This window comes from Elaeis guineensis, chromosome 1 (assembly GCF_000442705.2).
Source record: "Elaeis guineensis isolate ETL-2024a chromosome 1, EG11, whole genome shotgun sequence".
Lineage (NCBI taxonomy): Eukaryota > Viridiplantae > Streptophyta > Magnoliopsida > Arecales > Arecaceae > Elaeis > Elaeis guineensis.
In genome coordinates, this window is record NC_025993.2 from 61,629,104 (window position 1) to 61,654,756 (window position 25,653).

The 25,653-nt window shown below is 39.5% G+C and overlaps 1 protein-coding gene across 1 annotated transcript; it reads right to left on the reverse strand.

Annotated features, from left to right (window-relative positions):
• Positions 1-8,226: 8,226 nt before the first annotated feature.
• On the reverse strand, positions 8,227-16,558 carry LOC105035282 (calmodulin-7). The gene is made up of 2 exons (XM_010910799.3): positions 16,320-16,558; positions 8,227-8,930 (listed from the first exon to the last, which is right to left on the reverse strand). The coding sequence occupies exons 1-2, from the start codon at positions 16,393-16,395 to the stop codon at positions 8,557-8,559; spliced, it is 450 nt and encodes a 149-aa protein (XP_010909101.1). The 5' UTR covers positions 16,396-16,558; the 3' UTR covers positions 8,227-8,556.
• Between the last annotated feature and the right edge of the window lie 9,095 nt (positions 16,559-25,653).

Genomic DNA, 25,653 nt, shown 5'->3' on the forward strand with positions numbered 1-25,653 from the left:
TTAAGATCGGATCGGGGGAGAGGCCCATATAACGGTCCTTAAGTGCCCCCATGGTCATGTTAGGAACAGGAGGAGAATCTCGTCCTAACATGAGCAAAATGAAAGTCCGATTATTTTAAGATCGGATCGGGGGAGAGGCCCATATAACGGTCCTTAAGTGCCCCCATGGTCATGTTAGGAATAGGAGGAGAATCTCATCCTAACATGAGCAAAATGAAAGTCCGATTATTTTAAGATCGGATCGGGAGAGAGGCCCATATATAACGGCCCTTAAGTGCCCCCATGGTCATGTTAGGGACAGGAGGAGAACCTCGCCCTAACATAGGCAAAGTCAAAGGCTCGATTCTTTTAGACCGGATGGGGAGAGAGGCTTTACAATGCCCTTATGTGCTCCCACAGCCATGTTAGGGACAGGAGGAGAACCTCGCCCTAACATGAGCAAAGTCAAAGGCCTGGTTCTTTTAGATCGGATGGGGGGAGAGGCCCTACAACGCCTGATGCGCCCCACAGCCATGTTAGGGACAGGAGGAGAACCTCATCCTAACATGAGCAAAGTCAAAGGCCTGATTCTTTTAGACCGAATGGGGGGAGAGGCCCTACAATGCCCTAATGTGCCCCCACAGCCATGTTAGGAATAGGAGAAAAATCTCATCCTGACATGAGCAAAGTCGAAGATCCGATTCTTTTAGACCGGATGGGGGGAGAGGCCCTCGCAACGACCTTTATGTGCCCCCACAGCCTCGTTGGGAACAGAAGGAGAACCTCATCCTAACCTGAGCTGAGGTCGACTACGTCAAGAGCAGAAGGAGAACCTCATCCTGATGATGACAAAAACCTGATCGCCCAACATGATCGGATAAAGAGAAAAGCCCCCTCAACGGCACCTCTACACCTCTACGTGACCCCACGAAAAGCAAGGGGAGGACCCCCACTCAGAAAAGAGGAGGAAAATTAAAAAGGAAAGCGACGAACTACATCGGCAACAGATGAAAAATAAACTACGCCAAAAACATAGGAAACTTCGTCTCAACAAAGACGGGAGCTCCTACCGAACATCCCTGGTCTCTAAGGAGGCTCTCGACATGGGTCAAGAAAATAATGACTCTTTCAAGGTAATGCGAAGTTCAGACCACGAGCTCGAGCCTACGGCCATGGACGACAAGAAAAGCAAATCAACATGGTGATGACTGGGCACCTCCGAACGACACCGACGTCGAACAAGTCAAGAGACAAAAGAAGTTCGGCAGACGATAATTTAATGCAATGCATGGATGAAGTAACACAAAATCTCTTTTTCATTTCATTCACAATATATACACTACAAAGCCCAGCAGGCTAAAGGAAGAAAAGCAAAACAACAAGAACAAGACAAAACAACAAAAGAAAAAATATATACATGGGAAGACGAAAGGCAAAAAGAGCCCTCAGGGGGGCCCGGCTTCCTCCGACCTCGAACTTTCGGCTTCGACCCTCGCCAGGGAGCGCCTTAAACTTTTGACTTCTGCTTTCAATTCCCTCTCTCTCATTAATATCTCCATGTATCTACGGTGAAATCATCGACTTTCGTTCTCCACCTCTCGACGCCTTTTTCTCAGGACCTCAGATTCTGCCTCCGCATCCTTGACGACCTGTTGCTCGCATGCCAGCTGAATCTTCACTTGCTGCAACTCGACCTTCCTCTCCCCAAGGGCGACAGATAGCTCTTCTGTGGTTCTTCTTAGGGATTGGAGTTCGCTGGAATCCCGAGCGGAAGCAAGCTGAGCCCCTCCAGCTAGCTGCCCTTGAAGGCAGACAACTTCGTCGGTCGCCATCCTGAGCCTCCCTTTGTATTCGTCCACCTACTTGCACCAACCGGCCCGGTACGCATCATAGCTCACCTCGGCATCCTGGAGCTGTTGCTAGAGGATGGAGACCTTCTTCGATCATTTCCAGTCGCTGTCGGCCCGAGTCAAAAGCCAGGATGAGCTTCCTTCCAACTGGCTAATTCTCTCCTGAGCGGCCGACAGCTCCACTCGGAGGGAACTAATCTTGGCGGCTTGAGCCCAAATTCGATCACTGGCGCACTTCCTGTGTTCCTCGAGCTCCCTCTCGAAGTTCATCTTTCTCCGACTGTACTCCATGATACCCTTCACGTGGAGGTTTCGGAAGCGGGTGGCCTCTGCGGTGGCTTCGGAGTGACCCTCCCTCAACCTGCGGAGCTCGCCTTTCATTTTCTTCTACTTTTTCATCAAATGAAGAACTTTCTTCTTCATGCACTGGATCGTGGACTTCAGCGGAATCTCCTGAGACAAGGGAAGCACTTCGGCAGGGCATTGCCATCGGGAGGTCAACGCATTAAGACACAGCTCATTACAAAGAAGAAGAAAGAAAGAAAGAAAAAGAAGAGAAGAAAAGTCCCCCACAAGGAGGAGACCAATTTTATTGACTAAACATTTCTTGAAGACAAAAGAAAGAAGAAAAATGGCAACAAAAGAAGAATACAAGGTTAAAGGTCTCGGACCTCTGGATCAACGGGGGGACTCGGCACCTCTGGGGGGTGGTCCACAGTGGCTGCGACGGCGGTGGAGGGTCCGGCTTCATCCTCGGATGCCTCATCCAAGAAGCTGAGGTTGAGCTTGGGGAATTTCACGACCATCTTCTCCTGGCAGAGCTCGAACCCTTTATTGAATGTGGCTTGGCCGAACTCAACCTTCAACTTCTTCATTTCGGTGGAAGCCTTGAACTCCTCCACCGCTTGACCCCTAGCCTCCGAGATCAGAGTCGGGATCTGCTCCGCCATGTTGGCAACCTCGGCCTCCGCCCTCCTCACCATCTCCTCCAAGGCGGCCTTCTATTCTGTCGAGGTCTATCTCTCTCTCTCTCAAGCGCCTCTCGGAGACCGACCGCCTCGAGGGCCATTTCCTTAAGGCGGGCAGCCTCGGCCTGCTGACCTTCCACTGCCTTGTTTGTCGTCTCGATGTTGGCGAAGAGTTGGTGCCCGAGCTGCAAGGACGACCGGAGGGTCAGAATGGGAGCTAAGAAGTTAATTAAATGAAGAAGCGAAAGGAAGAAAGGAAGATGAATCTGCTTACCTCGAGGAAGGCCCCCAGCGAGTCCCAGACTCGTTGTGCAGGATCAACGTGGACGATCCTCTAGACGACTTTGGGCAGTGAACACCCGTCTACCAGCTTTTTTATTAGGTCCCTGTCACTAAAGAGATCATCCCCCTGCTCCTCTTCAGAGCCGCGGGATTCTTCGGTGGCAGCCCGGCGACTGCCGACCCTGTGGGCCAAGGTCTTCCTCCTCTCACCCCCTGGCACCTCCTCAGGATGGGTCTCCGAGGTGGGGACCTCGGTAGGAGAACTCAAACCCCTCGAGGAAGCCCGGGCGGCTGGAAGCTTAGTGTCTGCAAGGACGTCGGTGGCTGAGGTCGCTTGGGCGGGCGCGGCCGAACTCATCCCCTCCACTCTGGTCTTCTTCGCTAGCCTAGAGGCCGCGGCGCCCTTTCTTTTGAGAGCCTTCAGGCCCCTGGCAAGCATCTGTGCTTCTTCGGCATCCATGCCTAAAAAAAAAAAAGAGAGAGAAGAGAGAAAAAGAAGAAAAAGAGAAAGAGGATGTGAAAAAGAAGAAAAGAAGAGAAGTAGGAGAAAGAGAGGAAAGGAAAGGAAAAGAAGAAAAGAAAAGGAGAGATGAAATACTGGCAGGATCCAGGGGGCTCAAGCCGATGTTGAACAGAAACTGCTCCTTCAGGAGGTTGGGGAGAGAAAGAGTTGGATATTTGAGGAGTTTCTGGGAGGCTTGATGATCGTCCCCCCCAGGCTGGGCGCCCGACGAACGGAGTCCCTCGGGGAGCCCCAAGGGGGCAACCCTAGCCTCAAGGTCGGGCATCGAACATAAAGAAACTTCTCCTTCCAGTTATGGATAGAAGAGGGGGCACCTTTCAGCAACCCCTTTCTACCGAACTGTGGAGAGAAGTACCACCAATCCTTCGCCGTGGGATGACGCTTGAAGGTGTAGAAGTATCTAAACAAGAAAAGGGTGGGCTGGACTTCGACTATATGACAAAGAGAGAGGAACCCTATCAAAAACCTAAAGGAGTTCGGTGCAACCGAAGCCAGAGAAATATCCAGAAATCGGAAAAGAGTAATGACAAAAGGCAGAAGAGGAAGTCGAAGTCCGGCACGGAAGACCTCCTGGTACAGGCAGAAGCAGCCAGGGGGAGGGGCACTAGCCCGGTCGGACGGGCCAGGAAGTTCCAGTTCGTACTCCGGAGGAACCCCATACTGAACTCTTATCAGTTGGAGTTCGTCCGGAGTCAGAGAACAAGGAATGGCATCCAGTGCAAAAATTGGATGAGGTTCAGCTTTAGCTACCGGTTCATCTACCACCTGAGGACTCTGGGAGACCGAGACAGACGAACTCCTAGAACTGCTAGAAGAAGAAGCCCTGGAAGACATCTAGAATCACACGAAGACTACTTACAGAGGCGAAATCCCTAAAAATCGGGAAAAATCACGGACAAGGTCTCGGAGGACTGATGTGCAGAGCAAGAGGAAGAAAGATCGAACGGCAAAAGGAAGAACAAAAAGAGGAAGGAGTTTCGAGACTAACCTAAGCGATTCGGAGAGGTGCGAAGGTGCAAAAATGGGGACGGCTCGAGGAACGCCTAAGGCTGGAAAGGGTGCTGAGAAAAATCAGAGTTCTCAAGGAGAAGAAGGGCACCAGAACGAGACCGTCAGATAAAGCGGGACTCTTGGAGGAGGAGTGCGGGTTTAAATAGGCCCCGAGATCCGGCATAATGACGATTGCGAATCCCCTCTAACCGGTCTCTTTTCGTCGCGTGTCCCACTCACCACAGCGAGCGGTTAAAAAGTGGCAAATGGCTGACATAGCCTTTATTGCACCACGCCTTGAGCACCGTTCCGCTGCAGGTTCCAAAAGAGCCTCTTCGGATCACCTCGATTTGAAAAGACTCCAGCGCATGCGCATTAAATGCCAAAATATCTGAGGATGATTGCGCGCGGACATCAAGGGAGCAACTTCGGCTGTGACAATCTCTCTGTACTTCCTTCATTCAAAATTCGAACTCGGAAGTAGGGGGACTGGTGTTGGGTATAAAATACCCTCAGCCGAAGTTCTTGATAGGATTGACCCTCCCAGGACTCCTCCGGCTTTTGACCGCAGATGGTATCTCTCCGGACTTCTCCAACAGCCGGATTCCCATAGTGCTGACTGAATTCCCCTGACGGATGAACTCCCACTGCACCACCCGAGCTCCTTCAACATGAGTTCCCCCAGTCATCTATTAAGCCGTCCCAAGTGCTCACTGAGCTCCGCCGCCAGCCGACTTTCTACGACTATCAGCTGTTCCCCGAATCCCTTCCAGACTTCTTCCAGCCAGATTCAACTCCAATCCGAACTATCCCGGACTTCGTCAACGGCTGAACTTCTCCAACAGTAGATTCCTACAACTACCAGATTTCATCCGGACTCCTACGAGAGCCGGACCTCGTTCCTGACTCCGGCTGCAGGCGGACTTCGCCCGGACTCCTACGGGAGCCGAGCTCCGCCCGCGACTTCGCTTACAGGTAAACTTCGTCCCGACTCCTACGGGAACCGGACTTCACCCACAACTCCCATTGCAGGAAGACTCAGCCCGGACTCCTACGGGAGCCAGATCTCGTCTCCGACTCCGGCTGAAGGAAGACTCCATCCGGACTTCATCCCCGACCTCGACTGCTGGAAGGCTTCGCCCGGACTCCTACGGGAAGCCGGGCTCCGTCCTCGACCCCCACTACTGATAAACTTCGTCCGGACTCCTAAAGGAGCCGGACTTCGCCCCTGACTTTGATTGCAGGTAGACTTCGCCCGGGCTCCTACGGGAGCCAGATCTCGTCTCTGACTCCAGCTGCGGGAAGACTCCGTCCGGACTCCCGTGGGAGCCGGACCTCGTCCCCGACTTCAACTGAAGGAAGACTTCGTCCGAACTCCCACGAGAGCCGGACTTCGAGCTCCTCTTAGACGGGCAACTAGCCACCCCTCTCCACCAGACACTCCAGTCGGACTTCGGCCGACAGGCCTGGACCCTCTAGCAGGCCACAGCAACGGCCACGACTCTGCTCCACTTCCTGCGACGGATTTCACGCGGCTCCATCACTCTCTGGCAGACCGCAATAATGGCCACGATCCTGCTCCACTTCCTGCGACGGATACCACGCGATTCCTCCATCCTCTGACAAGTCGCGACAACGGACGCCGCTCCACCCCCCACGACAGACTCCACGTGGCATGTCCCGGTGATAGCCACGATTCCACTCCACTACTCTTCGCAACAAACTCCTCCTGACCGTGGGCAGCCCACTGCCGGACGGTTACAAACATCGCTATCAGTCTGTTGCTCCCTCCACCTATAAAAGGGGGGACCCCAGATACATTATTCTCTAAGCCCTCATTTTTACCTAAAAACTCTGCTAAAATTTTCGTTCGAGCACTCCATTCTTGTTGAGGCAGAGAACTGACTTGAGCGTCGGAGGGTCTTGCCGGAGCAACCCTACCTCTGGTTTAGACTTCTTTTGCAGGTCCCGGCGGCGACCGCGACTCCCTCGACTCCAGCTTCTCCGACGCAGGTGGATTTTTACACCAACAGCCATCAATAACTTTATTAAAGCTTTAAAATATTTACATTGATGTAGGTTTTAATTAGAAAATACTTTTATATATGTATTATTATATTATTAGAAACTTGAAAAAAATTAATATTATAATCTAGTGGGGAGAATGTTGGATAGATTATAATGCTTAATAAAGAAATGGAAAAAAAAAAGAGGGAGATAAAGGGCCAGAGAATGTTGGATAGATTATAATGCTTAATAAAGAAATGGAAAAAAAAAGAGGGAGATAAAGGGCCAACGGATGTGTCATATGGTCAACTCTAATAAATAAATGACTAAGAAAGGAAAAGGCCACTGGATATTTACAGTTGTTTTTTTGGAAGAGGCTTCTTTTCAAGATATATCTACCTGATAAACTTTGTTGTAAAATTAAAACCTTATGACCTTGAAGAGGTGCTTTTGTACCGTTTCACTATTATAAGATAACCATTGATATTAAACTTTAGTTTAAACTAAAAAAATCATGTATTTACATATTAAAAAGTCATGCATGTACATAAATGACGTATCTGAGAAAAAATGCACATATTCAGGCTTTATAAATATAGAACTTTGTGATCAGATACAACAATCTCTCCGCTATCTCAAAACCTTTATTCTTCCATCTATTTCACATATATGCAAAATTGCTCTCTACAAAATTCCATAAGATTGTTGTATTCGGAGGATGATTTGCTACAAACCAATTAGCAAATTTATTTGAGCGAACAAATATTATTTTAAAGATAACGATTTACATATCTCAAAGCCTTAAATTATTTTATTATTTTAATCAATCAAACCACTCCAACCCATAGATGATAAAGTAGCCCTATCACATTCATCTGATTGCATCATCCACAAATTTGATCTCAAAAGAGCAGCAACTAAGGATATATTTGGTTACACTTTTTGATTTTGATTTTTTAATTTTTAAAAAATATTTTTTATTTTTTTAATTTTTATTATTAAATAAAAATAAAAAATATGTTTAATAATGATATTGTTATAAAGCAAAAAATAATATTTGAAAATGATAAAAAAAAAAAAGCTCGACAAAGAAGAAAGATTCGAAAAGAAAAAAAAAAGGATAGATAAAGACCTCGATGAAGAAGAAAAATTCGAATTCTTTACTTTATGGTTCGACGTCTTTGTGAAGAAAAAAAATAATAAAAAAATAAATTTTAAAAAATAAAAATTTTTATTTTTCATATATAATAATTATTTTTATTTTTTTGATTTTTAAATATTTATTTGTAATTTTTATTTTTTAAAAAATTAAAAAATTAAAAAAATATATTTTTTTAATGACTAACCAAACGAACCCTAAGAAAATACGGAACTACCGTAGATTGCACTTCGACGTAATAGAAACTAAAAACCACTCAATACCCAACGATCCAGGTAGCAGTTTGTCTCTGCCTCTACTGCAACCGGCACCACCCAGTCATCACATAAGATTCGCACTAACACAGAAGAACGCCAAGCGCCTTGACACAAGGCAAGGCATCCTGATTACCAGAACAACCAAAGCACCAAAAAATAACAGCATTTTCAAGTATCAGAATAAAAAAATTTCACAGCTACGCAATAATCATGACATAATAAAATATTAAAACAATAGAAAAAGGTCAAGAAAGAGGATGTCTTCATTGTTCCGGTTTGCAACAGATGGGAAAAGGAAGCTGCAGAAATAGGACTACATATCGATCCAAGCAAAACCCAAATACCAAGATGGAAACAGAGGACAGATTCAGAGAACCATGGATGAATAGTGCAATGAACAATACCACCCATGATACACAAGAAGAGAGAGAAAGGGTCATCCCTGTGTTGTTTCACAACTGAAGCTATCCAGATAAACGATCGTATTTTACTGCATATCTTCCATGAAATTTCCTCATATTTTTTATGTCATCTTGAGAGGTCACTTGGCCATCATGACTTTAACAAATTCCTCATAGTTGATCTGGCCATCACCATCAACATCAGCCTCACGGATCATCTCGTCAACCTCCTCATCTGTCAACTTCTCACCAAGGTTGGTCATGACGTGGCGGAGCTCAGCAGCTGAGATGAAGCCATTCTGGTCCTTGTCAAACACTCGGAAGGCCTCCTTGAGTTCCTCTTCTGAGTCAGTATCCTTCATCTTGCGAGCCATCAGGTTGAGGAATTCTGGGAAGTCAATAGTCCCATTGCCGTCAGCATCAACCTCATTTATCATGTCCTGCAACTCGGCCTCAGTTGGATTCTGCCCCAGTGACCGCATCACAGTTCCCAACTCCTTAGTTGTGATGCAACCTGTTCAAATTTCACCCAAAACAAACTGCACTTCTAAGATTTTATTTTCCTAATAAAGTTTGACACAAGCAGATTCAGCACCTGCTAGCTGCTTATCAGCATCAATTAAAAATAAAAAGCGCAACCTTGTGTTCTATCTCCAAAGCAATCCATATTAACAAACTAATGACTGCAAATCTGGCACAACTGAAACATAGACAGAATATGTTTAAAATAACATCAAATTCACAAATCCATCTTTTGGCATGAACAAACATGATTGAACAGCAAGAATTCACCTCCAATGTCAGCAATTCACGGTTATGTATTATAGGGTATCATAATCTTTCGTAAAGAGAAACTAGCTTATGCTTCATGGACCCCTTAAAACCTCCTAAAAAAGGTTCTGTTATAACAAAGCCCACCATGAATACTACTTGTGGAGATCAACTACCATCTATGAAACAACATAAATACTTAGCTGAAGAATATTATGAATTCTAGGAAGAGATCTCCCTCTCAGTTGAGGGATTGCAGGGACCCTGTTTGCAACTTAAAACCTTTCACAAGCTACAGCTAAATGGCGACCTAATTTCATTAACTGTTATGGCCTGACTTACTAGTTCTGAAATAACAGCCGAGAGATTGCAACTACAAAGTGGGTTTTGCAGGTAAGCACAAACTAGGCATCCAAGTTTGCAATACAAAGGCAAGAAATTGCTTTTCATCTTGCAACTATATCCATTGAACCATGCACAAAGCCCCAAGGCATGAATGCCTGAATAGGACCAGCCATAAATAATTAGCTCCAATACAAAAATTTCTTTACCGCACATGCCAACAACCACTATTCTAAATGGCCTACACCAGGCATCCAAAGTCCAATGAAGCAGAACGAGAAAGTGTGATGCCAAGGACTTCTTTGATCACTAACTAAATAATATGAATACAATCATCAAATGAATATCCAAATTGAGCTCAAAACTTCAGGCAGCTTTTCCAAAATTATGTATCTTACTTGGCCTCTCTCAAGCATGAAAGTCATCAAATGAGTAAAAGCTACAAATGATTCACAACCAAGCAGTAAAACACACCACTTCTACCATCTAATACTGCAACAGAAATAGCTAGATCAGAGAAGTCTGAAAGGTGCACTACAGAGCCCAAAAATATAAAAGGACTGCCTCAAAATGAAAGAAAGAAAATGATCAAGGGCAGGCTATCAAGATTGGATGAGGCAGATCATGAAACATTTCTTCAAAAAAAAAAAAAAAAGAGAAAGCCCAATGATTGAAGCCTACCCTAGCAAGAGATAGCTGGGGTCACATTTTGTCTTCTTTTAAAAGATGGGAACGGGGATCAACTCAAAGCCGAACGGTAGAATGGAGACCTGGGATGTAGAAGATTGATAGGCAGAAGGAAAGCCTCTCTCTCTCCCCCCACCCCTAACCCTCTCTACTTCCATTTTAATTGAATGCGAAAAGAAAGTCTAAAATCAAATCCATTGGAAAAAGCTATCATTGTGAAACTTCTTGTAAATTACATATAAAAACATAACTTGAAGCTTCATGGACTATGAAATCTAGAAAAATACCATCCTGGTATTCTCACAACACCTTGGCAATCAGCTAACACCAAAGCTGGAATTGGTGCAGCAGACTATGCCTGGTCATAAATCACCTCCTCTTGCAGAAATTCATGTTATCCTAAATCAATAATCTAGTGTTTAAGCAACATCCAGCAGCTGTATGAAGGAATATTGGTAAAAATTCTAGTCCACTAAACAACATGGCACAAAAATCAAATAATAATGATACCTTCATCAAGTTGGAATCGGTCATTCTATGATATATTAAACCATGTTCCTTTAAGACTTAGATTTTCAATTGGTTAATCACCCACTAAATGTGAACTTTGTACATGCATACTTAAACCTTAATTCAGAAGAAGCATTTAGCTGTCAGAGGTTTGCAATAGTTCCCTGCTTTCTTACTGAAAACAGAACTGCCTAATCATGGATCCTATGGCTTCAAGGCAGATAATCATTGATCCTATGGCTTCAAGGAAGAAAACTGTTGCAACAGGTACATTATTCTAACCGAAACTTTTCTAAATTTCTTGCAATAGCGATTCCATAGAACAGATAAAAGTACTGATTAGTGCTCAATAATTGATAAATGCGTAAACAGAATTAGTTCATCCTTCATTAAAAAGCAATTCAGAAAAAGGAGGGGTAGGTACTGTGAAAGTTTCTTGCAATAGCAGTGTTATGAATTTTTTTTGCAAATTTTGACAAATACATGCTTTTCAAAATGACTGTCTTTTTTTATCAAGGACTAGCCAAACTTGTATTCTGCTACCTCACTTGTCTCCTGCAGAAATCAGAGTCATGCCATTTCCTATTAAAAACTTGATTCTTATCCATTTAGCGACTATTCTTCTCGAGCCATATCTGATTTCCTAAGCAATACATAGAACAAAATAGAGGAAGACAAAAATGGCAATGGCCATGAAAGTAAAACACACATACACAGGCAGCACACATGCATGTAAACACACACACACACACACACACACACATACAAAGGGGGAGGACGGGAGAGAAAGAGAGCTTCTACAAGGCCTAACAGCAAAGAAAAGTGAATTAAGTCACTGACATCAGCCTGTAAGCACGTATGTCCATGCTGGGCTGCAACCAATGGGAGATTCAGTTTGCTTGCTTCTTACCATTTTAAAGTTGCTCAGACCTAATGAACTTAAAACAGTCCTAATACAACTTTATATATCAAAAATAAAAAATCAGACCAAAGATGTGAACTCATTACATCATATTATACACTAGGGCACTCAAAATTCCACAAGACATGCTCGCGAGTTTAAAATGGTCAGGCTCCTAAGATAGTAGAAACAGTGAACTGACACATATTAAAAATAAAATCAACAGGAAGAGCCATTTTCTGATTAAAGAATGTGATGCACATACATTTCGAACTTTGGCTATATTAGAAAAGCAATCCATTCAGTCAGTCAGCTTAAAATACCACTAGACATGTTATATATTTAGGGCACTCATACATCATATTATATATTAGAGCTCTCATTACATCATATATTATATGTTAGGGCACTCAAAATCCACAATTCATGTTAGCTAGTGGATTTAAGAAGGCCAGGCTCTGACAAAATTAATTAGTAGACATAGTGTGAACTGATACACATAATAAAAATAAAATCAACAGGAAGACCCATTTTCTGATTAAAAAATGTGATGCACATATATTTCAAACTTTGGCAATATTAGAAAAGCAATCTGTTCCTGGATTTCCTGATTCATTATTCAGATGGATCATTCAGTGACCTTCGGTTGGTCAGCTTTTGGTTGATGTCTAAATTTATCTTGTTTTTCCTTTCTGCTAATTAAAAGCAGAGAAATAATTCATAAATTCAGGGTCATTACGCATCTAGAATTACCATGTTAACCCATCCTATTTCATCAAATCCGATATACATTTCCAAGAATGAAGAGCATATTTGGAGTTCTGATTATATATCACTTGTGAACAATATTCGATACTTGGGATTTTGTTTTCCAATCTATTCAAGATTATACCCAATTTTTACCAAAATGGGTTCAGTTTGAGCTAAAACTCTAATCTTAGTCGAGCTTAGCTCATAGGTTTGACCAGATCAAAATGTTCCATTAAATAGGTTTAGGCTGCTCACATATTTCAATGTTCATGACACAAAGAAATGGAAAGTCTCCAGCATGTGATTATCAAAATTACAGAAATTGATTGGTTAATATAGTTCATGAATATTTTTGAACACAACAAATGAAAAATCAGACCAAAGGTGTCAGACTCATAACATCATATGAACACTGAGACTCTACAGGATTTCACAAGGTGATATGTCGGACAACAAAACTATGATGGCTATATTCCTCAACGGCTGAACATGCAACAGTATCATAAACCTTGACATACTCCATTCTTTACAAAGAACAATCTTATTTCGAGATATAATTGGTATTTACTGACCGATATGAACAATAATATCCTAGTTATCCTTCTACTTTTCTAGTTTTTTGTTTTCAGATATCAATTATAACGGTCTAATTAATTGATGTATTGAGTGAAATTATTATCCAAGTAAATTATAATCATGACATGCCATATCTATCTCATAGACTAATCAATAAATCATAAATTCTAAATTTCCATTTGGTAAGATATTCCAAACTCTCAGCAAATTAAAATGATCCTCAGAACACTCGATAGTTACTCACCACCACCACCCCACCTGGCGCCAAAAAAAAAAGGAAGGACAGCAAGCTATCAACAACTAAAACTGACTCAACATTTCTCCTAAACAAGGCGGGACATGTAAACCAGAAACTTCAACGAGCTTCACATAAACTACATCTGACCCCTATCTGACCGATTAATTGATAGGTTTTGAGGTCTAACCTCAATCTAATTAGTTTTAGCTAGATTTGGTCATAGCTAGACTCATTCAAATTACTCTATCCGGTTTTTCCATCCATGGGTTGCAAAATGTTCTTTATCACCTAGCTGACAAAACACATCATAAAAAATCCTTTCATCAGAATTGTTCTAAAAGTGCTTAATCAAAAGGCCTTCACAAAATATAATATTCCTCAGTATAAGTGCGACAAGATTATCTTCATGATCCTAATGTTTCATCTTTTGATTCAGTTTTTGTTTTAATAAATTACATGATGGAAACTTAATGTAGCATGTTTCTCTAGATTAACATTTATTACTACTAGAGCAACTGTGACAGTTGGAAAATCCTGAAGAAAGCTCAAAAATGGAACATCTGAGCTAACTGCAAGAAGATTATCATTAGCTGGAAGATTTGAATTTCAGAAACCTTAAATTTGATCAAAGAAGCTTTAATACGTAAACTATCTGTGCAGCTCAGCGACTAGGTTATTGGAGGGCTTTTTGAATCATTATCAATCACAACTTGATGCTGGCACAACCAAAACTTTGGGGTTCTTGCCATGTGATATTAATAAGAGGGACCTAAGATCCCTATTTTAGTTATATGGTGGGTATGACCCATAGGATTTTTTTGAAAAGGAAAAACAAAAACTGCAAGAGAGGAGGAGAAATTACACTTTATTTGTTTTTCTTCTTTAGGAATCGAACAGCAATATTGTTAACCAGCATGCTATTCCACCACAATCTGTTGTACACAAGAATTTAAGGTCTGAATTACAAATGAATTCTCAATCCATTGAGCTTCATACCTCTGTTTGGAAGTTGAAAGCAGCACCTCGAATTCAAATGTTTTGGTGGAAGCTCTTATGGTATTAACTATGCTGCAAGCCTTATTGTTTCAAAGACGCATCCTCCAGCAACATGCCATTGCTTGTGATGTTTATGGTTTAAAAGAGGATTTAGAACATGTATTAATTGCCTGTTCAGCAGCTATATCAACTTAGAATCATCTTTGGGCATATTTCTCCACTGATTTCAATTTCATCTCCATTGATTCCTTACATGCTATGTTTAATTTGAGATATTTTCACAGTCAATCTATTGTCCCTTATTGTCGTTGGCTATTATGGAAATTAATGAATAACAAGCATTTTCAAGGTTCACATACTACCTCAAGGTAGTTGGCTAATTCGGAAATCAATCTGAATTTGAAATTTCATGAGGCATTGAAGGTGATAACAACAATTACTCTAGAGCACCGGGATATCTGTAGCACCAGTAGCTCATCTCAATTAATTAACAAGGAAGTTCATTAGGTACCCCCTCCCCCCGGTGTAGTTAAAATCAATTTTGATAACTCCTTTGTACTAGGATAAGCTGGTGCTGGTTTTTTGCTTGGAAGTCACCTTGGTCAAGCCTTGTTGGCTGGTTCCAGAGTTTTTTCTGTGGCTTCAGTTCCTCTGTCTGAGCTTTGGGCTGCATAGGAAGGTTTAATGTCAACTATTAATGGATTACATTGTAGTAAGATCATCGTAGAAGGGGACCTTGATGTTGTTATTAAATGGATATCAGAAGCTTTCAGAGTCAGCCAACTTCATCCTTTGCTTCACGATATAAGTCAACTCATATCCCAGTTACAGCATTTTAAGGTGCATCACATATTCAGAGAAGCTAACTCCTCTATGGAATGGCTTGCTAGAAGACATACAAACTTTAGACCTCATTGGACACTAAATTTTTCATCAAATTTTGCTCACTTGATTCAGAATGATGCTCTATGTTACACCTATTTGCATTTTATGTAGTGTTTCTTGAGGTCTTTGACCTCCCACTTCACCCAAAAAAGGGGAACCCCATGTGTCAAGCCTACAACATAAGTGACAACTTATTGCATCAAGCATATTTCCTCCCCCTTCTGAAGTTTATCCATATAACATCCATTAAAACTATCTAAAGTTGTAGCACCGTTCACACTATCCAAGAAATTTAGAGGAACCCTTGGGTACCCCCATTTATAGCCCCTCACGACTCCCCCATTGCCAACATGGCAAGAGGGGATTGGCATGATTCACAGGGTTTGGCGTGATTCACAAGAGGGCTGTTGAATCACAACATGCACCATGCTGCACTGCAAAACGAGCAGGGATAGGAGCAGGACGTCATATCAAGTTCCCTTTCAAAATTAGCAAATCATGCTAAATCAGGAGGAAACAATTCAATAACTAACCAGTCATTATGCCAAACAAGTGTAACGTTGTCATGAACAATGTGGAATTATATGGTTTATGTTCCAGGTTTAGTATTAAATCTCAGTCCATCAACACACTATCAATACTACGATGATCTTAGTTCCCAACAAGCAATATGACCATTGTTGAAAAAGGTATCATCTGTCACTGTTTTACACTCGTGCTCCATAAAAATCCGAAAAAGAAAATGTAACACACAAAAATCTCAGATCAATCAACAGAAGTTATAAGAGATGTAATCAGCGATCAAGAAGCATTTACTAGTCATCAATTCAAGCAAAATAAATAAATAAATAATTCTAAACCCAAATAAATCTGGATTGAGAAGCAACAAACAGGCAATCAAATACACACCATCCTTAAAGTTCATCTTGAAAAAAAAAAAAAAAAGGATCCAACTTCCAAAAGAATCGACGCGAGAAAAATCAAGAATATATAAAGATCGTATCAAAACGAACAACACCCATATACTTCAACCTATCTTGTGATATAAATCAAAAACAATGACGAAACCCTGCATCGATAATGTAACACCCCCAAAAAAATATAGAAACACAATCAGATCAACCACCAGATCTGACCGAAAAGACATCAGAACCAACGGAAAAGGAAACAAATTACAGTAATATATGGATCCAACGGAGAAGATGGCAAGGAAATAACATAGAGGAAGCTAAGCGGAGGAATCTGACCGTCTCCGTCCTTGTCGAACAAGCTGAAGGCCTCCTTAAACTCAGAGATCTGGTCGTCCGTGAGCTGATCCGCCATGGCTTCTCCGAGATCAAGCACAGAGAGAGAACGAGAAGAGATCTGACGCCGAGGGCGAGGGAGATAAAAGGACTCGATCTCTTTCTACACTTGGCCCCGGAAATTTTAGGGCCGTTTTATACGGGCGTGGCGGCCTCGCCAAGCCCCACGGCACCTAACGCTCTCAAACTAAACGTTAACGCTCTTTAACAAAAGTACTCCTATTTTATACAATTACAGATAATGCGGAGTCTATATTTCTAAATTGACGATTTTAACCGTCCGATCCCGCGGGCCGATCCCCCGAAAGTAACCTGTTGGTTCCAGTGGCCGTCGCCATACGATGTTACTGCAAAGTCATACTCTAGTATCCGTCGTACTCGAGCCCAAGCAAAGTCATACTCGAGCCCAAGCAAACAATAAGAGTTCATTATCTAAATAATATTAAAAAAAATTATTTATCAAATTAATATATTTTTTAATTTATTTATTAAATTAATATAAATTTTTAAAATATTATTTAAAATAATATTTTTTTGATAAAAAATATCATTTCAAATAGAATTTTATAGTATCTACATCACCATAATTTATAGTATCCACGTCACCACCTCTCCATCTCACATAGATCATTAAAAAAAATAAAAAAAATTATCATTTGAAATAGTATTTTTAAAAACATCATTTGAAATAGCGTTTTCAAAATTATCAAAATTATCATTCTAAACGACATTTTCAAAATCATCATTTCAAATGATATTTTTTAAAAAAATTAAAAAAAAAATTATCATTTCAAATATTATTTTCACAAAAAAAAATCACTATTTATAATAATATTTTAAATAAAATAAAATAAAATAAATTTTAATTATAAAAAATAAAATAAATTTTAATTTTAAATAATATTTTCAAAGCCCTTCAATAGTTCTCTCAAAAAAAAAAAAAAAACTAACAAAAAATCAATCTGTATCACCCTCGTACCGACCAGTACCGATACCGTATCGACTTATATCGGCCCAAATCGCATTGCATTGATCCGATGCCGTGACGTACCGACTCTAGATGGGATGTATTCTATCCTACAAAAGTTAGCATCAGATCGGTGCAGTGCGGTTTGGACCGGTATAAATCAGTACAGCACCGGTACTGGTCGGTACGGCGATGATACGGACTGATTTTCTGTTTGTTATTTTTTTTCTCTCTTATTTTTATAGGAAGTCATCGAAGGACTTTGAAAATATTATATAAAATTAAAATTTATTTTATTTTTTTTATAATTAAAATTTATTTAAAATTAAGATTTATTTAAAATTAAAAATTTATTTTATTTATTTTATTTAAAATATTATTACAAACAACGAATTTTTTTTATTTTTTCTTTAAAAATATCATTTGAAATGATGATTTTTTTTATTTTTTTTTGAAAATACTATTTGAAATGATATTTTTGAAAACGTCATTTCAAATGATGATTTTTTTTTTTTATGATCCATGTGGGATGAGAAGGTGGTGACGTGGACACTATAAAATGTCATTTGAAATAGTATTTTTTATCAAAAAAATATCATTCCAAATGACGTTTTATAGATTTATATTATTTTAATAAATAAATTAAAAAATATATTAGTTTGATAAATAAATTTTTTTTAATATTATTTGGATAATAAATTTCAAAAAATAAAGATGGCTATTAAATAGCTATAGAAATTCTCATCGTTCGATGGTGAACATGAGGCCGTGATGACCAACAACCTGACAATGTATTCCAATTGCCAAAAGTGACTTCCACGCCAAGCACTTCCCTGGATGCATTTTTGATCACTCTGGAGAATGAAGGTTAGATTTGTTCGCTGAATGTCTTGGGCATTTTCGTAATTTAATAGAAAGGCCCTATTTTTTATCTTATTTACGCAATTAACAACAGCTTTTTCAGGAAACTTATGCTGGATTTTGTCCCATTTCCCGACTTCCTCAATATAGAATTCCAATTTTGCCCTCAACAAGGTTCCAACACGGAGTGGGGGTTCATCGCCAGCCGGGGACCGGAAGGGCTGGGTGTCACGTAACGGTCCGTCGCCGTCCCAGCGATCTTAGGCGTATAAATTGAAACGGCGTTTTCATCCGTTACGGATGTTGCCTTTTCAAGGTTTTGTAACGATCCTTCCTAATTAAAGTTCATCTCGTTCAACAGAAAAAAAAAAAAATATATTGAATCAGATCCATCGTATCATTTTTAGACCACATCAATCAAGATTCAACATATAGCAGCTTTAATAAAAGGAGAAAAAATTATCAAAGATATCCGATCCGTTTGGATCATAACCTATTTTTCTAGTTGAGACCTTCTTTCGACTACTTCTTTATCCTCTGCCGCCACCCCACCATCCTCCACCTGCACCCCGACCTCTACCTTCCCTATCTCACCACTTGCTCCCCTTAATTCCTCGATCTCGCCACACATCCTTCCCGCTCAATTTGGGCCATTGAGACTAAATCACAGGACATTGTCATCAGCATCCTGAACACTATCATTTAGTCAGAGAGCCTCATGTTGGAAAATATGTCTCAAAGCCAATCGTCAGCCTGTTGATGATTGTGCTCATCTTATAAATTATATATAAATTTTTATTAATAAAAATTATTTGATATTTTTTATTACAAATTGACCATCTTTGAACTCCTGTATTGTAATAAAATTCTTAGGACTATAATTAATCGACAAAGAAGGATTTGTCGTTAAGTCTTTAAAAATGTTCGCGACCAAACGATACGCTATTACTAGAACGATAGCGATATCAAGTGAAGATTGCTGTGTCCATATGAGTTGGTTGTCCTCTTAATCAAAGAGTGTGAAGATACTGTTATGGCATGCAGATGGAATATAAGAGTACATTCACATCGAACGTGATCATGTGCCGAGTACTCTGCTGACAAGAGTAGCTCGTGAAGGGTATGGATATAAGTGTTCCTCAGACTTGAGACTATCACGGTGACTTGCAAACAACTCACTGTACTTTAGTACTGGACCATCTGAGTTTCTAACTCAGTGATGGAAGGATACTGAGTGCAGTCAAGTACTTATCAAGTCGGTATGTAAGTTAAGATGGAATTGACCCCTCTAAATTAGTAGGAGATATGCATCTGTGTATTTCAATTTAGCAAAACCTTAGCCAAAATAATCCATGAGATGGATTTGAAAGGTTGAAATATAATGCGGTCGACTAAATTAAGGTTGACAGTTAAACCTTAGGTCACCTTGAGCGTTTGGATCAAGGATAAATTATACGGCAACCATACGTCAGTAGGTTCTAGAAGGTTGCTTTGCAACACTTCGACCTATCCGGTCGTCGGGTCACCATTACTAGATAGTTACATCGATTGGTATAGAAAGTTGTTCCTATACTGTTGGTTTAGGTTCGAACCTATGGGGTCATACTTATTAAAAAATTTGATCAGATAAGATGGCTGAAGAGTTCAATTGGATTGTGACTCTGGTGAAGAATCCTACTTAGACTAGGACTCTGTAGAAGAGTCCCATTAGGACTGAAACTCTATTATTAATGGATAATTAATTAGTAATTAGATTACTAATTGACTCAATTTGATTGAACAAAGAGCTTTGGATTAAGTCTAATTGAATTGGATTCAATTCGACTCTGATAGTGTTTGATATGATCGAGCCCGATTACAAGGAAAATTTGATCCTAATTTGATCAAGATTTTGACTCGATTAATTTTTAATTAGGTTAAAAATTTGATGAGATATCTGGATTTCTAATTGGATTAGATTTATTTTCATCAGTAGGTTCAATCCAAATTTGATTTGAATTAGAATTAGAATTGAAAATGAAGAGTTCTTGTTAGCTTGGACTCTATCCTTATCTCCTGCGCCCTAAACCCATGCAAATTTCTCCACACCTAATTGGATTTGGGTTGTAATTTTTGGCATCATGATAGAGGGTCCAATAAGAGTGGACGGCAATATTTGATGAGTCATAATCTTATCTCTTACCTAATTCGAATGCGATCCGAATTAGAGATAAGATGTAAACTAGGAAAATATTTTTTCATACAAGAAAATTTATTGGCACCATATTGATTTTTTCTTATTTTTCTTGAAGAGTTTTTGGGTGTGTGAGATATCAAATCACCCTCCCCACACCAACTCTCTAATCTGGAAATTTTTGGATGCCCAAAAAGGTTTGTGGTGTGGAGAATATGGCGCCCTCTCTTGGATGAAACCCTAATTCCCAGTCTATAAAAAGGGGTCTCCTCTCCTTTGGTGTCATGGATGATCAATTCCCTTAGTGTTTTTTGGTATTCCAAAGCTCTTCTCCTCCTTCTCTCTTCCTCCTTCAGATCCTCTATTGCTTTGGAGTGTTCAAGGTGCTTGTAGAAGAAGAAAAAGATTAGCTATCAAAGTTGCTTGCAAGCTAGTACCTTCAAGTCCCTGATCTGTGCCGTCTTCACATAGATTTTTTTATAGAGATCAGACAACTTCGTGTGGCTGCAAGTGACCTGAGGAATATCCTCTCCAACTATTGGATCAGAGAAGATCAAGATCAAAATTTGTTTGGTAATGATCTCTAACTTGTTTTGATTCCTATAGTTGATCTAATAGTTAGATCTAGGTTTTCAGCATCGATGAGATCGATGCATGTTTTGTTTTCAGATCTAGAGTGCATATTTTTCATATCATAGATTATAATGTGGTAGTTTAAAATTAGATCTTATGCATGTCATCAGGATTAAATTATTTAATCTTTCATTTTTACTGCACAAAATTTTTAAAATCACATGTACTGCATTACCGCATATTTCTTTCAACTGATATCAGAGCCAGATTATTTTGATGTGAATTAATATGACTTTAGATCTGATTTTTTTTTTATTTGATTATTTATGATTTAGATTAGATCTAAATTAGTTTATTTTTAGATCTGATTATTATCTATTTAGATTAGATATTCTGAGTAGCAAAGTACTCGAATTAGATAATCACCAGGCCATTCGATCATAAGAGCAAGTATGATTTCATGACCCTCTCTTTTCATTCAATGAAGTACTCTTCATGACGTATAGGGATGCCACTGTGAGGTCCCATGAAGAAGAAAATGAAAAGTGAAAACTTACTTTCTTGTAAAATTCTAGATCTTGAAATCCTAGGTGTTGTTGTATGTGATGCAAGTTGCGAAGAAACTAGTTACATCTAATTTTATTTACTTAAAATTATTTTAATTTAAAAATCATAAAAATTTAGTTTTGATCTAAAAAATTTTATGATTTGATGTAAAAAATTTATATAAAAAATTATTTTTAAAATCTTAACCATGTTTATGCAAATTAAGTGTTAAACTCAATTGAAAATTAAGTGTTAAACTCAATAGATCTAGAATTATGATTTAGATCTAATGGCATTGCATAAAACATGAGGTATGGGTTAGCTCAAATCAGATCCTTCTCTTTAATTAGGTTAGATCTAAGGTTAAAATCAAAGAATTAATTGACCATATAGAGAAATTGATTAAGTCTAATCAAATATTGAATTAGATTAATCAGGATTTCTCTAGTCTAATAGTTATAGATGGTCAAGTCCATATCTTTGATTTGACCAAATAGACCTTGATTGTGGCTCAGTGGTTGAATCCGAATCATTAAATTGGTTAAATCAAAACGAGTTAACCAATTGGTGTCTAAAGTAAATTTGGCATTTCGACCGGTGGTTTTTAATTGAGAGCAGCTTATCTAGTCATTTCGATGGTATCTAAGGCAAGCTTAGCAGATCCTCCCATCGATCTCACTTACCTGGCCGATTTGCTGAACTATATTTTGATTAGATCGCTAAGTGATTCGAGTTAGCCCATGCCATTAAGGTTAATTAGTATGACTGATCTAGGTGTCAGTTCAATCAGCATGACCTAACTCGATTCAGTGACTTGATAAAGTCAATGGGAGGATTATGATCTACTAACTGATCTTTTCTTCTCTTCTCTTTTCTCTAAATCGATTAAACTCTCTAAATTATTAGGTCCCTAAAATAAACTGGTTATGGTGATAACTAGATCATAGCCTCCCATTAAGGTGAGTGATAATAGATCCATTATTTATGATTGACATTGCAGGTGCCATCCGTCTGGTGTTCACTCTGAATAATAAAATTATCATTCATCATATGATGACTCTGTTAAACTATCTGATGATGGTTGGGTTGATCAAGCCATCCTCGAGCTCGATCACTCATTAGGTAGAATCACTGAGTAGGTTCATGTTAATGGTTTGACCTAATCAAAATTTTCAGTAGAGGCCCATCTCCTACTGAAATAAAATCTGGGGCTAAATTAATTACGAGAAGTTATTTAGAAAAACAATTGATTGAGAACCTACCCTTAGGTGCATATGGGTTGACCGAGCCATCCTCGAGCCTGTATGTAGTCTATGTGGATTCTAGTATCTGCTAAGGAATTAAGATAATTCTTCGAATTGGATGTAGAGGCTACCAATTCGTATAAAATAGTGGAAGGACCTTTAGACTAAAGTTCAAGTCTTTAGGATTAATAAATTTATATACTAATTAGGCTTTGTATTTTTTTTGTATGTGTAGATATGGCCTCAAACTTATCACTCCAATCACTGTTGGACAGTGAGAAGCTTATCGGATCGAATTTTGATAATTGATAATGAAAGTTAAAGATAGTCCTAGAGCACGAGAGGATCTTTTATGTGATAACGGATCTGGCACCTGAGGAGCCTACTCCTAACGCCTGAAGAGCGATCCGAGATACTTATTTGAAGTGGCTCAATGACCACACCATGGTTTGTTACACCATGTGGGCCTCCATGAACGATGAGTTCAGTCAAAAGTTTGAAAAGGCTCAGCCAGAGAAAATACTTCAAGTGTTGAGAGATTCTTTTGATACTCCTGACGATGTTGAGCGGCACAAGACTAGGTACATCATTTTTAATACTCGAATGAGGGAGGGTGCATCTGTTATCGATTATGTATTATACATGATCGAGTAGATTGAAAAACTGAGCAAACTCGATTTCTCTTTACATGAACAGCTGGGGAAGGATGCGATCCTAAACTTCCTACCCAAGTCCTACCTACCGTTCCTCAGTCATTTTAGAATGACGAAGTCTGTAGTCAATTACCATGGTTTGTTGGGGTTGCTACAGACTTTTGAGAAGGATCACCAACTCCACAAGGAGATGGTGAATTTAATGAGAGGATCTTCTTCAGGTAATCATTATCCCTTTAAGAAAGAGAAAAAGAAGAAGAATAAGAAGGTGCCTGGTGCTGGGAGTCAGTCCCAGAAACTTAAGTTCAAGACTGATCAAAGTAAGGCAAAGTACTTCTTTTGCAAGAAGCAGAGTCACTGGAAGAGGAATTATCCTCGGTATATCACTTTTCTTGATCCGAACAGGCCAAAGAAAAAGAAATAATTAGTTGCTAGACAAGGTACTTATGTGATAGTACCCTGTAACTTCTCTCTTTTTGATATAATAACCCGGGTATTGGATACTGATAGCCCTATTCACATTTACAATTCATTGCAAGGTCTTCAGATCACTATGAGATTTAGAGATGACGAGAGATTTCTAAACGTTGGAGATGGAAGATCAGTTCTAGTTCTAACTTTAGGAATCATCAAGCTTATATTCGAGTCTCGTTACATTGTTCTTGATGAGTGTCATTACTATCCTAATTTTCTTTTAAATATTATTTCTATAGGCCTTTTGGCCAATTTCAATTATGAAATATCAATAAAAAAAATTTTTGTGATATCATTTTGAATGGTGTTACAATTTTGTGCGGACAGTTGAATAATGGTATCTATATTATATCTAGGCCTAATGTAATGTATATTTCAAATAAACATCCTAGAATAAATGATGTGATGGATGCCTACTTTTGGCATTGTAAGCTAGGTCATATCAACAAGAACAGGATGACCAGGTTAGCTCAAGGAGAAATTCTTGATAAAGACGATTATGAATCGTTACCTACCTGAGTCTTGTTTGCTTGGAAAGATGATCAAGTCATCTTTTACTGGAAAAGGTGAACGAGCCAATGATGTGCTGGGTTTGATACATACTGATGTTTGTGGACCTATGTGCACATATGCCAGAGGAGGGTATAGCTATTTTATTACATTCATTGATGACCTATCTAGGTATGGGTACATCTACTTGATGATACACAAGTTCGAATCATTTAAAATATTCAAACGGTTCCATAATGAAGTAGAGAAATAAACTGAAAAAAATATTAAAACTCTTCAGTCTGACTAAGAGGGTGAATACCACTCCAGTAAATTTTTGACATATCTAGGAGAGAATGAGATTCTCTCAATGGACCCCTCCAAAGACACTATAACTTAATGGTGTCTCAGAAAGGAGGAATCGACCCTTGTTGGACATGGTTCGGTTCATGATAGGGTTTGCAACTCTATCGATCTTCTTTTGAGGATATGCACTTGAAATAGTCTGTCTTGTACTCAATAATATTTTGAGTAAGTCAGTTAGTAAGACACCATATAAGATATGATCAGGGCATAGGCCGAATCTCTCTTATTTTAGGATCTGGGGGTGTCCGACTTATGTTAAATGATTACAAATTGATAAGCTCAGTCCTAGGTCTGATAAATATAATTTCATAGGGTATCCTAAGAAAATGAGGGGATATTACTTTTACCTATCTGCTGAACAAAAGATATTTGTCAGCAGTAAGGCATACTTTTTGAAAAAGAAATTTCTTAGTAAAGGAATAAGTGCTTCTAAAATCGAGCTTGACGAAGTTCGACAGGTAGAAGAACCGACACCAATAATTGAATCTGAACCAGATTTGATAAGATCAAATCTAGAGCCCAATGAACAAACATACTTAAGGCGATCTGGTAAAGTAGCACATCAGTTGGACAGATACTTAGATTTCTTAATTTGGGATGGAGATCCTGTCGAACTCGATGAGAACGATGAGGATCCGATCACCTACATGGATACGATACAGAGGTCTGACTTTGATAAATGGCTTAAAATCATGAAATCCAAAATGGAGTCCATGAAGGTCAATGATGTATGGACATTGGTTGACCCACCTGAAGAGGTTAAACCCATAGAGTGTAAGTGGGTCTTCAAGAGGAAGAGGGGCATAGACGGAAAGGTGAAGACCTATAAAGTCTGTTTGGTTGTCAAGAAATATCACCAGCATTATGGTATTGACTATGATGAGATATTTTCTCCTGTGACAATGCTTAAGTCTATTCGGATTATGCTTGC

What these genes read in the sequence shown, in the direction of transcription:
- LOC105035282 (XM_010910799.3), bottom strand. Translation starts at nt 16,395, where the DNA reads ATGGCGGATCAGCTCACGGACGACCAGATCTCTGAGTTTAAGGAGGCC. An exon ending in GTTCGACAAGGACGGAGACG is followed by an intron (nt 8,931 to 16,319) that starts GTCAGATTCCTC and finishes AAATTTGAACAG; the next exon opens with GTTGCATCACAACTAAGGAG.